The sequence below is a fragment of the Fusarium tjaetaba genome (genome assembly GCF_013396195.1).
Source record: "Fusarium tjaetaba strain NRRL 66243 chromosome Unknown NRRL66243_c0000333, whole genome shotgun sequence".
Lineage (NCBI taxonomy): Eukaryota > Fungi > Ascomycota > Sordariomycetes > Hypocreales > Nectriaceae > Fusarium > Fusarium tjaetaba.
In genome coordinates this window covers 70326-85740 of record NW_023501529.1, presented here as the reverse complement: position 1 = coordinate 85740, position 15415 = coordinate 70326, and the positions used below count along the sequence as shown (strand labels likewise).

The 15415-nt window shown below is 48.6% G+C and overlaps 5 protein-coding genes across 5 annotated transcripts; 4 read left to right on the top strand and 1 right to left on the bottom strand.

The window, feature by feature from the left end:
• Positions 1–140: 140 nt before the first annotated feature.
• Positions 141–2246, top strand: FTJAE_12400 (NADPH dehydrogenase; the record flags this gene model as incomplete). The annotated part of the gene is made up of 4 exons (XM_037345443.1): positions 141–756; positions 802–1444; positions 1513–1595; positions 1954–2246. 4 exons carry the CDS (start codon positions 141–143, stop codon positions 2244–2246), a joined length of 1635 nt encoding a protein of 544 aa, XP_037200585.1.
• Positions 2247–3114: 868 nt separating this feature from the next.
• Positions 3115–5421, top strand: FTJAE_12399 (uncharacterized protein; the record flags this gene model as incomplete). The annotated part of the gene is made up of 4 exons (XM_037345440.1): positions 3115–3875; positions 3925–4464; positions 4520–5032; positions 5085–5421. The coding sequence occupies 4 exons, from the start codon at positions 3115–3117 to the stop codon at positions 5419–5421; spliced, it is 2151 nt and encodes a 716-aa protein (XP_037200584.1).
• Positions 5422–8282: 2861 nt separating this feature from the next.
• On the bottom strand, positions 8283–10203 carry FTJAE_12398 (phospholipase C; the record flags this gene model as incomplete). The annotated part of the gene is made up of 2 exons (XM_037345439.1): positions 8283–10042; positions 10092–10203. The coding sequence occupies 2 exons, from the start codon at positions 10201–10203 to the stop codon at positions 8283–8285; spliced, it is 1872 nt and encodes a 623-aa protein (XP_037200583.1).
• Positions 10204–10727: 524 nt separating this feature from the next.
• FTJAE_12397 (L-ascorbate oxidase) lies at positions 10728–12684 on the top strand (the record flags this gene model as incomplete). The annotated part of the gene is made up of 3 exons (XM_037345438.1): positions 10728–11076; positions 11124–11889; positions 11946–12684. 3 exons carry the CDS (start codon positions 10728–10730, stop codon positions 12682–12684), a joined length of 1854 nt encoding a protein of 617 aa, XP_037200582.1.
• A 552-nt stretch (positions 12685–13236) lies between these two features.
• FTJAE_12396 (uncharacterized protein) lies at positions 13237–14759 on the top strand (the record flags this gene model as incomplete). The annotated part of the gene is made up of 8 exons (XM_037345437.1): positions 13237–13410; positions 13464–13633; positions 13686–13727; positions 13780–13849; positions 13900–13940; positions 13987–14076; positions 14123–14465; positions 14517–14759. The coding sequence occupies 8 exons, from the start codon at positions 13237–13239 to the stop codon at positions 14757–14759; spliced, it is 1173 nt and encodes a 390-aa protein (XP_037200581.1).
• Positions 14760–15415: the final 656 nt, after the last annotated feature.

The window sequence follows — 15415 nt, the reverse complement described above, 5'->3', positions numbered from 1 at the left end:
AGATTTACGGACGGGGGAAGTCCAAGATGACTGTTGTGTAGTGACTTTGGCGTATAAATCTGGTCTCCTCCGCCATCTGCATCAAACTTCCCAACACGACACTGAACACGCCATCTCAATCGTACCACATGCCTTAGAAAATGTCATTTCAGAAGACAATCCCATTATACCCTCATGTGGCACCCGAGCCCGGGACACCACTTGTCGAAAAAGAAGTCAACTCGGCCCTCTTCTCCCCTCTCCAAGTCCGAGGTCTTACCGTCCAAAACCGCATCGCTGTTTCTCCCATGGGAATGTTCAGTGCGAACGATGGACATCTGACTGACTTCCATCTTGTGCATTACGGTTCGTTCGCCACTAGAGGTGCCGCACTGGTCATTATCGAAGCTACAGCTGTAGCTCCCAATGCTCGCGTCTCAACTGGAGATTCAGGTCTTTGGCAGGATAGCCAGATTGCGCCTTTAAAGCGGGTAGTTGACTACATTCATAGCCAAGGACAGAATGCAGGTATTCAGCTCTGCCATTCTGGTCCCAAGGGTTCCATGCTCCCGCTGTGGCTAGCCAAAGGCGACCCGATGGTGCACTTTCCACTTGCAAATGAGGAATCTGGCGGATGGCCGGATGACGTCTGGGCGCCGAGTGCGATTTGCCATGGCCCTGGGTATCCTATGCCGAAAGAGATGGGATATAAGCAAATCGATCTTGCGGTTGAGCAGTTTGCTAGTGCCGCTAGAAGAGCTGCTGAAGCTGGCGTTGGTAAGCTTTTGTCCCCTATCATTGGATAGTAACTAATCGTAGCAGACTTTATCGAACTCCACGGCGCCCACGGCTACTTGATCAACGCCTTCCTCTCCCCTCTGACGAACCATCGAATCGATGAATATGGCGGCTCTTTCGAGAACAGAACGCGCTTCTTGTTTCGTGTCCTGAAAGCCGTTCGGGATGCCATACCGGACACTATTGTTCTCTCGTTGCGCATCTCTGCCGTTGAGTGGATGGAGTGGAGTGGCCTAGACTGTTGGACCCTTGAGGAGTCCATACAGTTGGCCAAGCTTCTTCCCAAGGCCGGGGTTGACATTCTTGATGTCTCATCTGGTGGCAACCATAGTGACCAAAAGATCGACGTTCATCCGTACTATCAGGTCGATCTTGCATACCAGATCCGACAAGCCATCATAGCTGAGGACGTTGACCTGCTGATAGCGGCAGTGGGGTTCATAAATAACCCTGCCATGGCTGAGAGCGTCGTTCGTGGTAATGGTGTTGAGGTAGAACAGAAGACGAATGGGACAAACGGAGACGCTGAGAGGGGAAAGTATGAGGAGCCGCAGGCCGACTTGGTCATGGTTGGGAGACAGTTTCTACGGGACGCAGGGTTTGTACTTACAGCTGCCAAGAGTTTGGGCGAGAAAGTCCAGTGGCCCCTCCAGTACTCTAAGGGGAAGTGAGGAGACGTGTTGACAATCTATTTGTTGCACATGGCTACGAGGACTCATATAATTTGTGACGCAGCATAGGCTGCAATAGAAATAATGTTGGACAAATGCAAAACAAAACCCAGAATTTCCCAGGATATCCAGCTGGCCAGGCCGGATGTGAGTAAATGACGCAACCTCATCAGATTGCTTCAGGTCTCCCCTCAAATTCCACGGTAATCGCTAACATCCTGGCATCTATCACTCAATTGGAAAGCTGATAGGTAAGCCAGATTTCCTGATCAGGTCCGTCCCATAAGAAATTAGACGTCTTTTCATACTTGAGACCCTTAGCACTTGGCATCTTCTTCAGATGCTGCCCGCCAATCTCATTGACCAAACTTTTCTGCCCGGTCCAGTAGTACGGGTTCAATGCTTGATCAGAGTACCAGAGTCCCTGGCCAGGCCCACCAGAACCAACCGAGAACAGTCGGAGGTTCTTTTCATCTTACACAACAGCAGTAGGACTTGTGCCTAGGTAGTAACCCTGCCCTCCAATCTGGGCTGCGACTGAGTGCTGCCAACTCCAGCCACCCTCTTCCCCAGTACAGTACCAGGTTTCGTTACCAGCACGGCCACTCCAGAAACATGCAAATTCTTGTTAAAGAAGACAACACACGGGCTGGTCCCTGGGGCAATGCCGAAAATATCTATGTGCCCAACACGACCCCATTTGTCACCATCAAACCTGGCATGGAAGATACCGCCATCACCAGTGCCACTCCAGAAAAGCTGGTTCGTATCCTGGTCAACAGTTTGGCGAGGTCATAGGCAGAAATCCCATACCACCGACTTCAATGCCGACAGAATGGAACTTTGACCAGCTAGAACCACCATAAAAGGTGCCGTCATTACCTTTCCCATTGAAGAAGAGGTAGAGTTGGTCCTCAAAGGCAACAGCAGAGGGAGAGGTGTTGTTCGAGACACCGATGTTCCTATCACTGATATGTTGGATGCGTTCCCACTTCTAGCCTTTCATGGAAGTATAAGGTTAAGCTATTGGCTGCAAACACGGACGCTGGCACAAATCTCTTGTTTCCGACAACGTTGCCGAACTTCGATGACGTGACAACCAACCAACCAATCAATTCACTTTCATAACAGAGTCGGATACGGGATCACCGGGCTTAAGGAGTCCCAGAAAAGGAAAACCTTCAGGCTGAAATCCAGTGAGGTTTAGCGATCAGTCAATAGTTTCTCTCGAATTCAATAGCGTCTTACAGCAAAGCACTACGCTAGGATAAAAATTCAGGGGTTCACAATTTAAATTATGCAAGGCACAGCAGCTAAACGCCCCAGATGTCTCAATGCAGCTACTCCCGATCCACAATCAGTATTCTACCCAATGTTAGCTCTACGCTAGAGAGGGTCAGCCAAACTATTGATCCTTCACGAGCTCACTAAAAGCAATTCAGCTGGCCAACAGTTACGGTTAATGACCGATTTAGAATCGTGTTGGTTGTTTAGGTCTAATAAATCCTCTGAGCGGGACTTGGCGTGATACGGGGTTTTTTCTCCGACTTTCCCGTGGAGGTTATATGTTCTGTGGCTGCTCCCTTGTCAAGCCATCTTTCTGGCACTGCACCCATTGTTCACCGAGTCGTGAACTAGTCACTCGTTTAATAGTCATTCTTTCAAAATGGTGTCGCTCAAGACTCTTGGAGTCGCTTATGCGGCCGCAAACATCCTGGGAGTCAACGCCGGTCTATGTCGCCCATCGACCAGGACTTCGTTGAGCGCGTCGGTCACCGAAACCAAGACGTCGGCTCCAGTTGTCTCGACTTCAGCATCTGATAGTAGCATTGCCACATCGGCATCTACGGACAAAGCATCTTCGTCAGAGGAGACAACTGCTACCAACCCTACGACATCTGGATCCCAATCTGTGTCTAGCAGCGAGACTCTCGTTTCCTCAAGCCTGCCGACAACCTTGATTGTCTCAACTACCCAGGCCTCGAGTGACACGATCTCTGTCGACCTCACTACATCTGGCAGCCTTTCCTCAAGCGATGCTGTGTCCTCTGCCGAGTCCACGACCTCTGGTGCTTCAACCTTGTCTACTGAGACATCAGCATCCGTCGAGTTCACAACATCAGATGTCCCGACTACTACTGCTGAGTCCTCAACTTCTAGTGGCGTGACCTCCTCCGAAGCTACTACGTCTGATGAATCCACGACCGCTACTGATACTACGACAACTGCCAACCCTACCACCACTGCCGACGCCACAACAACCTCGTCAGAGCCTACAACGACAACCTCGGTCTGTGTTGAGCCTACCGGACTCCTGAGGCGGCCTGGCTTTGAAGATCCAGATGTCGGAGATGTCTGGGGATTCTACTGGTCCGGTGGCGATGTTGAATACGCCCCGGATCAAGCTCGAAATGGCGATTACATAGGGTATGTTGTCATTCTCATTTTATTGGAACCGCAAGCTAATCTGGTCAAGTGTTCTACCTGTTCCTGACGGAGAAGAACGACGTATGGAGCAGCGTGTTCATGTAACTCCTGGAAGAGAGTACACCATCAGCTTCTGGTATGCTGTCACAAACCCTCCATCAGTCGACACCCAATGCACCGTCTTTGCAACTTTCGACTACTACACTACATTGAAGCAGGTGTCGCTTCCCTCTGACTCGGAATATCGCCAGTACACTTCCAGCTTCATTGCACAGGATAACCTGGACCCGGCCATCGAGATTGGCGTTTCTTGCCCGGGTGTAGGCAATGGGTACACAGCCAATGTCAACATCGATGATGCTTCAGTTATGGACTCCAACAACGAGTGTGATGCTACTCCCGTGGACCCCAACGATCCCCCAAAGTCGACACTCCTTGTTCCCGCTGAGCCAGAGACACCTCACTGCCCTGTCAACCTGATCCAAGTCCCTGGTTTTGAGGCTGATGTAGAAGATCAGGCGTGGGCCTTCTACGACAGGGGCGACTTTGTACACGACCAGTCCAATGCGAGAACTGGAGAATGGGAGGCGTATGTTCTCACAGAACGTTTTCAATTTCGGATCATTTGAACTAACAGGCCACAGACTTTTCCCCAGTGGAACTGCGGACGATGGCATCTTCCTACAGCAAAATATCGACGCATCATTGCTAGTAGAAAACGAACTCTACGATTACCATTTCTTCTGGAAGCCCAAGACTCTGCCGGATGCTGGAGAGTGCTATATCTACGCTGGCTATAACAATCTTGGATTCCAAGCGAGAACTCTGGACTTTGGGGCAACCTCGTCGACTGGCTACACTCTCTACTCAGTTCGCTTCAGAATGCCGGCTGGAAATATGCTAATGCAGATTGTCTTCTATTGCGATTACGAGGATGACAACACACAGCTTGGATCAGTGTACGTCGATGACACGGCACTGATCAGGGTCAGTGGCTGCGAGGCATATCCTGTGACTGGGGCGCTCATTGAAAACCCAAGCTTTGAGATCCAAGCTACTGATGATAGTACTTATGCTTGGTTTGGCACCAACGGCATGAAGATCAGAGCTGGAAGTACAGCCGATAGCCCCTCACCTAACTCGGGCGAGAATTTCCTGTGAGTATTTTGAACCTTGATTCATGTGTAGCAATATACTAACTGAGTCTAGATATGTTCAACTAGAATCCACAAAGAAGTCAGCCACACTCACTAAGCCACTGGCTAGCTCCCTGAATGCAGGCTCGACGTATAATCTCCAGTTCAACTGGGCTGCTGGATCTGCATACGTGCCCGGCACTTGCTCATTCAAGATTGTCTTTGGATCAGTGTCTCAAACTCTCGACCTCGAAGACGGCCAAGTCGCTGCCTATCAGTATCAGTCTTATACCTACAGTTTCACGGCCGGTGACTCGGCTGAGTCCATGTCCATCACTGTTGAGTGCACGGACGCAAGTGGGTTCCCCGACTTCGTATTCGATGACTTTTCTCTCCAGGAAGTCCAGTGATGGGGGATCCTAATGCTGAGAGCGGCACTATTCATTTCTCCGCGTATTACATATTTTAAATAACCTTATTCTGTTCGTGTTCACTATAGTGCCTCTGGGCTAGTACATAATATACCTCAAGAACGCCTCCTCGTCGTAGTTGCTGCCACCGGATGATGCGTGCTAGTGAGTGAGAATGCAGTAGTCCAAGGACAAACCTAGGAGCACTAAGCCTCGATTCAGATTTAATTATTGGTATCAATTTGAAGACTCAACGGTGAACCGCAGCTTTAGCTCCCACTATATATACTTGGGTTTCGCATCCTGAGAACCGTCAATCGAAGAATTCATAACACTAAAAACCTCGAATGAATAAAATATTTGACCCAAATACCCCCTGACAGCTTACAGAGATTAAGAATCGTGAAAACCTTCAAGATGTGTTACTACTATCATTTGTCGACTCTCTGTTCGACCTGCCGCCATGCGTACAAGACTAGCAGTACGACTGACACTTGCAGTAATTTACCAGAAATGGCGTTGTGGGGAGAGTGCGATGCGGGAGTCATGCAAGTACAACTAGAGGAGGAGGGAGGAGAATGTAATGAGTGTCGACTGAAGCGTGAGGAATTGGAGAGACTCGCGACCATTCAGGAGGAGTAGAATTGGCGTAGCTTTGAAGGATGGGTTCAAGCATACAGTGAATGGAATACCTGGCCTAGTCATATCTATAGTAGAATCGGTAATGTGAGCGCCTTCTAATCATGCCTGAAGATGAATTGTGAACAGGCCAAGCGAACACTCAAAGGTGAATAGAGGCTGTGTTTGTGAGTTCATCACGGAACATAATTTATTGTACTGTACATTGTATCACTGCTTAATTGAACAAGGGAGAATCATATAAATAGTCGCTCTCGTCCCAATGGCCGTATTAACAGAGACCTACCTCTTTAATTCCATCAACATCTGCTACGAATTATCTGACCGAGAATTTATACCTCTTAACATTTGAAGGGCCATCGAAAAGGAAAGCCGTTGTTTACAAAATGTGTTCCCAGACTTTCACATCACTTCTTTGCAGAACATGCGGAGTCAAATACTCAGGCAGATTCGACATAAACCTATGTGGAATTGTCAAGGAGCAGTCTGATTGGGGACAATGTGGATTAGGTCGTGTTATGTCTGAGCGGGAGGAGAGAGGAAAAGAGGAATGCACCAAGTGTTCGACCAAGACAAGAGAGTTTGCAGAAGAGCGGAGGCTGTTGGATACTCTGTTGGTCAATGACGAAAGTTTGTGGCTTCAGTAGTCGTTTCTGAAACCTACAAACAAAGTCAAATTCACTTACAGCGATGATTGGAAGTGGGAACAGGTACTTGTCTGTATGTATCACTATCGTGAAAGGTTTTGGGAAGAAACTTATATCGGGAAACAAAAAGTATCGTGCTCTCATTCATCAACTGTGTTCACAGCGTAAAGCTTAACCTTATAGGTGGCAGTCATCCCATAGCTATATGTATCACCGCACTTGTCACAGACCTCATTAAATCACTATGGACACTATAACCGGGGAATATAAAATCCCGCTCGCAGCAACAAGAAAACGGCCGTCTTTTTCCTTCTAAACTTCAACGAACTCGAAATATCCCCTCCATTATTCCAAACTTCAAATTCATACCACAACTCTCAATTCTGTTTTCAACAAGCAAACCATCTTAACCACAATGTGTCGACTTCTTCGTACGTCTGTTCAGTGCATCTCATGCACCACAGAGATGTCACACCGAATGTTCCTAGACAGGTGCCGCGAAGTCAACGGGCACGGAAAGGACGCGAAATGCTCCATCGGAATATGGAAGGATAACGATACTGAAAAGGGAAAAGCAGAATGCGATCCATGCCGCATCAAACGTGAGGAAAAGGAGCGGCAGTTAAAGCTTGTCATGCGGTGAGAATGCGTGGCTAACAGGATGACCTCATTTGTGTATTGGAAATCCTTACGTTCCTTTATCACTACGGCCATCATCATTTACATATTACCTTATAATTATTGAACCTGTCTGGATGCTGGGAGATGGGTACTTCTACAGCAGGTATGATACAATCCTTGGCTATCACGGTCATTCAATTCTGTAACTTCCTTCTTACCCATGCCACGTCTTCTAGAGCACTCCAGATCAGCGGCCACATCGGGACAAAACGTCACATTGACTTACAGATCTCACTGACAATGAAAGAACTTATCCATGGCTATCAATGGTTATACATTGAATCAGTAGACGGGTAGTCAACGCTTCGGTACATAGCTATAAAATCCAACTCGTAACAATAAAAATAAATATTATCCTCCACACTCAAACCTCAATAATTCTCCTATATCTATATCTATCATTCAGAGCCCCCAGCTCATAGCATTAATTATATCTGAGCCCTTAACACTCATACAACTATGTGTTACCGGCTCCGCACATCTGTCCAATGTATAACATGCACATGGGAATGTTCAGTCAGAAACAAGCTTACCACTTGCGATGAGGCCAAAACGATGGGAGGCCTCGCAAGTTGTTCAATTGGCATAATCGACTCTTTCGATTTCGTAAAAGGTACTGATAAATGCTCCGGATGTCGGAACGTGCGTGAGAAGAAAGACCTTCTTGAAAAGCTAAAATGAGGAAGACCGCCGTGGCATAGGCCGCAGGATCAGCTGACGTGTGACGTTGGTGCATGGCCACTATTGATGATACATCCATTAAATCTAGTGGGCCCTTTAGAGGATAACGAACATATTTTTATTTCATAGCTTAAGATACATGCATCGTGTCATACACTGCCAATTTGTTGGTTTATTTCCTTGTTATGTCCCATGTCTTCTGATTCCCTCGAATCAATAAGTGACACTAAAGACCTTCCAGAAGGCCTGGCTCTTCTGCCAACCCAGCTTCTCCTTTCGGCCACTAGCTAGATACTCTCCCGACTTCTGATCCTTGAAAGAGTGGCCCTGGCTTGGCTTAAAGTCTACAACAAACACCGTAGCAGATCCAGAGTCCTTGCAAAGCTTGAGATTCTTGCAGATGTACTGGCCGTTGTTGGCAGAGCTGATGGTGAACTGGTCACCACCGATATCCACGGCATGGAGAACCCATCCATGCTGCATGTTGTCGTGGTTCTTTGATGCCTTGCTCAGTGAGACCTTGCTACCGTACGATGAAGCACTAACAGCCTGGCCGGAAGACTCAAGGACGAGAACGCGACCCTCAGTGAGCAGTCCACGAACAGGCTTGAAACCGGCCTCAGCCAGACTTGCGGTGTCATTGTTGGCACCTACACCAGTGTAGGGAACGGGAGGTCGACCGTTGCCATACTGGGAAGAACAGTATGATGACCCATCGTAAACACCCTTGCTGTTGGTATGAGGTTGAGGGGCTTCAGGCAGATTGGGGATGCTGTAGTCAGGGTTCTTGAAGTCAAAGGCGTTGACGAGATCAGCCATGTTCTCCCGACGCCAGGGAACCATCTCATCAGTGGTGACATCACGACCCTTAGCAGCCTGCCACTTCTCAATGAAGGACACCTGAGAGGTGTGATCGGCGTGTTCAGTGTAAACACCGCCTTTGCGAGTGAAGGGTGAGATGATGTAGAAGGGGACACGGAAGCCTGGACCAGTGGCAGTACGGCCGGCGGCACCATAAGGATCATCAATCCATTCACCAGCAGTACCATCAGGTGAAGTATAAGGGCTCACGTGATCGGCCCAGCCACCCGTCTCATCATACGAGATGATCAAGACGGACTTGGAGTACTTGGGGGAGTTGATGACAGCCTCAGCAACCTTTCGTTGGAGCCAAGATCCATCGTGGGGGGAGTAGGGAGGATGCTCAGAGAGCTGCATGGGACCGACGATGTATGATACCTCAGGCAGAGTTCCAGCAGCAGCCTGAGAATAGAAAGCGTCCAATGATTGTCCCTTCATGCCCTTCTTGTTCAACTCAGATCCTGTCTTGGAATCTTGGAATTGTTCAAACCAAGCATAAGGATTGTCATCAAAGTTATCAGCGTCCTGGAAGACACTCCATGAGACACCAGCAGCCTCGTACTTTTCAGCGGCAGTAGACCACTTGAGAGGGTAACAGTTGATACCGTTCTTATCACAGCCAGGTGTCTCATTGTTGTCGATATAAGGGTATCCACCCTCATCCTTGGTCTGAGGTGAACCAGGGACGTTGATGGATCCACTGATCCACATGACACGGTTGGGGTTGGTGGAAGCGATGACGGACTCTTGGTACATATCACCAACCGTCCACTCCTCAGCAAGAGCAAAGTGAACAGGAAGGTCATCGCGCTTGTAGTAGCCAATACTGTAGGGAGTGTTTTTAACTGCCCACTGGTTGTTGGCACCGTGGTTCCAAGCGGCTTGGTTGGCATCCCAGCCGTTGGACCCGGCACTCATGCACTGAGTAGCTTCAGGCCATGTTCCACCGAGGTAGTTGATGTACCAGGGTGTGATGTAATCAGTGTCTTTGCTCTGTTGAGAGGTGACTTGTTGTTTCCAGACAGGGATGCCGTTGTTGTACTGGACGTTTGGATCAGCAAAGCCACGAACTCCGGGCATGGTACCGAAGTAGTGATCAAAAGCACGGTTCTCTATGACACATTAGAAAGCTAGTATGAGAGGCTGATTAAGGGATGTTACCTTGCATAAACAAAATGACATGGTCGATATCAGCCAGGCTCTCAGTCCTGGCCGTTTTCGAAGCCGCCAACAGGGCCGCGAGGGCCCAACGAAGTCTGGGAGAGAAGATCATGTCTGATAACCAAGGCCAATCCTTAACCAGCTGGTAAAACCAGAGGAGCCAAGACTCAAGACACTGCCACATCTTGGCAACTTATAGATCCCTATTCTTTAACGGAAATACTCGTACGAAAAAGCAGAAAAAAGACCTCGTCGACGGGGTGGAGTAGCGTAGCACCGCAAGATCTGGCGATGATCACAAGATTTTCTTCTTCAACTCACACGTTTCAAATCATATCCATCTGATTAGCAAGAAGCAGATGATCATGCATCGGATGTAAATTGCAACCTTGAACATCTTTCCCGAGTTGGGAGCGTCTTGCTTTAATACTAGACTAATTCGCTGACCGATGGTGGCGAGCCAATCAGCGGGCGGGGATTGATCTCGTGGGGGATCTTTGTGAGATTGGGGATCACAAGCGCTCGGGACTTTTTCTTATCGGGATGCGGATGTACGGCACGCAAAATGGGGACTTGGTTCTGTCACAAAAGAGCAGACAGAGATCATGCGCTTTTTGAGAGGAGATACAAGTCAAAATGGTCGCTCACGATGAAGAAGCTGATGCATTGCTTGAGGAGTTTGAACTGAGGGAGGAGGCCAAGGTGCGAGATGGTCGAACCCCGCCTTCAAAGTGTCGCACGTGCGGTTGGAGATGGATAGCAGCTCTTATCGTGGTCGCGCTACTATCGGTAATCGGGGTCGTAGTGGCCTTGCATGGTCTATCAAGTAGCCGACCAGGCGATGATGCTACCGGACATCTTGGGTACCGCCTCCATCCTGAAGACCATGCATCACGTCCCCCAACAACACTCTCATTCAACTGGACTATCACAGCTGGAACCAGATCACCAAATGGAGTTGAGAAACAAGTGTACCTTGTCAATGGTAAGGTCTTCATCAAACATGAGGCATCCTGTTACTGACTTTCGCAGACGAGTTTCCAGGGCCGCTGATAGAGGCTCGGTCCGGTGACAGGCTTGTGATTCATGTTCACAACGGCCTTCAAGATGAAGGTGTATCTCTTCATTGGCATGGCCTACGCATGAAGGACCAGAACAATATGGACGGTGCTGTAGGGTTTACACAATGTCATATCGCTCCTGGTAGAACCTTCACTTACAACTTCACCATTGGCGCTGAAGAACATGGGACCTTTTGGTGGCATTCGCATTCCGATGTTCAACGCGCTGATGGACTATGGGGAGGTCTCATCGTTCATTCTCCAGATGAGGCTGGCGTTCCACCAGAAGATTACCTGCTCATGATCGGTGACTGGTTTCATCTGAATCAAACAGAAGTGCTACGCTGGTATGCCGATGCGAGTAGTCGGGGGAATGAACCTGTCCCAGATTCGTTGCTGGTCAACGGACAAGGACGCTTTGATTGCTCCATGGCTATTCCTGCGAGACCAGTCGTTTGTTCGCAAGCACAGTTCAGTGACCTCAAGCCCCTCATGATGTCTGGGGGCCAGGAGAAGGTCAGACTTAGAGTCGTTAACACAGGCTCCGTCGCAGGACTTTCCATGAGGGTCGATGGCGCCATCATTCGACCAGTTCGTGTGGACGGAGGCTTCGCAGTCAAGTCTGAAGCTGCTGAAACAGTCGGTATTCTGTACCCTGGTGAAAGAGTCGACCTCGAGGTTGAGTGGAAGGAGAGCTATGCGGGAAACCGTTGGCTTACCATTTACATGGACGACGAGTGCGTATCCATCTATTACAATCCCAATCGAAATCAGGACTAACAACTTTGGGCAGGAACTTAGGTTATCCCAACCTAGCGCTGAATCCAACCCAAAGCTTCCCAGTGTTCAGCTCAAAGACCAAGGGATCATCCAACGAACCTGTCCCTCAGCCTTTGGAGGAAGATGCGATCCAAGTCCTTGACTCGCAGAATCTCAAAGCTGCAACCAAGGTATCGGATCTCCCAGCAAAGGCAGAACAGACTATCCTGCTTTACGCTAAAGTCGAGAAGCTGGCGCACATGGACTATGCACCAGTCGGATTCATCAACCATACATCCTGGACGCCACAAACTCCACCTCTACTGGCTCAAAACCGGACTTCATGGGATGACAATCAACTCATCCCATTTATCGGAATAGCAGACCGCAAACCAAAGAGAGTTGACATTATCATCAACAATCTAGATGATGGCGCGCACCCGTTTCATCTTCATGGACATTCGTTCTATGTTCTATCATCATATAGAAATCCTGGTCGCGGGAGCTGGGGCAGTTATAACCCTTACACGGCTGAGGCGCCGCCAAACGGTTTAGATCTCGAGTTTCCGGTGCGCAAAGATACCGTTAGTGTACCACGGCGCGGTCATGTCGTATTGGCCTTGGTCGCTGATAACCCGGGAATATGGGCGTTGCATTGCCATATGCTTGTGCACATGGCGCGGGGTATGGCGATGGGGTTACATGTTGGTGATACTGGTGATTCAGAGCATGTTAACTCGGTAGATCAAAGGGCGGCCGAGTTGTGCACATAATCAGTTGATTTTAGGAATAATCGTATGAGTTTTCAACATTTTATTCGCGACGGATGATATCTTTTCCAGGTACTACGTGGCCTGTTAAATGGTGATTAGCCTTATCTGGGTGGTGTCCGATGCCACGAACCCCACTATCGCGAGCTGTCAGACGCCAATTTCTGAAACGATAAGCTACAAATCGCATTCCAGTTAGCTATTCGACCGTTATTGGAACTGTTGGTCTTAAGCTAGGTCGGCAGTGGTTCCAATGCATATAAAAACTGCTTTCGCTGACTTCACATCCATTCCGCTTCGTGATTTTATCCTTCAGTGCCACGAGTCTAGACCCAAGGGATGTTCCCATTGAGGAAGCTCTCAAAACTTGACAGGCCAATGGTGAGAGTGACACTCACATGGGTGTTCCCGGGGTAGTATTTAGTCCGTACAACCCTGCCAGACGAATCAATCCCTCTATTCCCAATCTTTAATCCCTCATATCCCTCTTGTTCTTTTTACCGCTTTCATTACTCACGAGTCGCTGTAGATCTATCTGCTTTTGAGGACGTAAAAATGTCTGAAACGCCTGAGCCAACGCGCCGAGCCTCAGCTGAGCGCACCAAGTCAAAATCGCGCTCCCCACGCGCTAGCAAATCCCGCTCTCCTACCGCTAGCAAGTCACCCTCTCCACCCGCTGCCACGCCGGGTCCTATCCTTGACCCGCAGCATTGGGCGCAGGTCAATGAGGTGCGTAGATCAAGTTCATAGCGTGTGATTGAGATGCTTATTGGATACTGCAGGAACAAGCACAGGCTGAGGCTGAGGGTGCAGGTGATGACAATACCGATGCTGACTCAACCCTCGACCCGGATAACGCCTCGTCTACTGCTTCCATCACCTCTAGCATTCTGGAATACAGGACTATCCATGGTCGCACTTATCATAGCGAGCAGGGCAATGCTCAGTACTGGTATAGTACCAGCATCTCAATTCGACATCCTCATAATTCTAATGTTTTCAAGGGCCTCCAATGACGAACAGCAAAATGATTTGATGGATCTCACGTAAGTTGACAGCACAGCACAACCTTTCCCTCAGTATCTAACCTGTCATCAGTCACCATATCCTTACCCTTGGTCTTGGAGATAAACTTCACCTGGCTCCCCTAAAAGAAGAGAAGCTTCATGTACGTTGCTCACGTGTGCCTCTCTCAACCAATACTCACCCATTCTATAGCAAGCTATCGACATCGGAACCGGTACTGGTATCTGGGCTATGTAAGTTGCGCCATTCAATTGCCTGTATCATCTAACAGATATTTAGTGATTTTGCCGACCAATACCCTGGCGCTGAGATTATCGGAACCGACCTTTCTCCCATTCAACCCTCTTGGGTTCCCCCTAATGTTCAATTGTGCGTGATGTCTCCAAGTCGTCCAACTAAGCTAAGTCTTGTGTAGTGAAATCGAAGACTGTACCCGCGAATGGACCTTCAAGTCCGACTTTGCCGATTACATCCACGTCAGATGGTTGATGGGTAGCGTACGTGATTGGGACGCCTTCTTCTCTGAAGCCTACAGAGTCTGTAAACCCGGCGCCTGGATTGAAAGCCACGAAGCTTCTTGCAACGTAAGCAGTGATGATGGTACTGTCGCCCCTGACTCTGCCATGGGTCACTGGGGTGAATTCTTCAAGGAGGGCGGTAAGAAGATTGGTACAAGCTTTAGCGTCGTCGAAGACGGTACTCAGCGCAAGGCTATGGAAAAAGCCGGTTTTATCAACATTCAAGAATTCGACTTCAGAGTGAGTTGTCCCTCTGCGCTTTTGAGCTAAGGAGACTAATGGATGTGACAGAACCCCGTTGGCACTTGGCCCAAAGACCCTGTTGAGAAGCGCATGGGTGCATACTCAAAGTATGGTCTTGAGACAGATAGCGAGGGCTTCATTCTGTTTATGGCGCATACACTTGGATGGACGAGAGAGGAGATTCTTGTTTACGTTGCCCAATTCCGAAGAGAGATTCGCTCTGGAAAGCATCACGGATACTTTGCTCAAAAGGTTGTTTGGGGGCAGAAGCCTGAGACTACGACTGCTTAGATGGCATTGACGCGGAGCTTACTCACGATGCCGGAATGGCAATCACGACTATCAAAACGATAACACTTTTATAAAGAGGATATTCAAGCTTGAGGTATCGTTTTTCATGTGATATTTCATGCAGATACGTTCCAATGCTATGGCGACTTCATGATTGAGGATGGTTTATGATGGATCATAGCTGCCTACCCTAACGAGGTCGATTTGACGTGACATCACATGTTAACTGTAGCTGTAGGGTTGTAAAGGCTGAAAAAGTAGGGAGGCTAGTGGAGGAGAGAAAACTCAGGACCTTGATCCTAAGTGACAATAAGACTTAGGTAACTTAGCATAAGTTTAGGATGAGGTTTAGGATGAATTTAGTACAGACTTAGGATATCCTTTATTGAATCCATTTTGACACCTATATCAAGGTCTGATGTTCTACTTCCTGAGGAGAGGCATTAGGATTACCATGGAGATATCGCTGCCAAAGTTGTGAGTTAAGCGGACTAATCGGCTTGACATTCCGTAACGGATCATTCTGCCTTTTCACCCGCACGGTCCTGGCTGTTCTCCTTATTAAGGGAAGATCTCCGCATGTTCATCCGCACCTCTCACGATTGTATTCTCGCTCCCAAATGCTCCGAAGCCCAGAATTTCCTATTCTAGCGCCT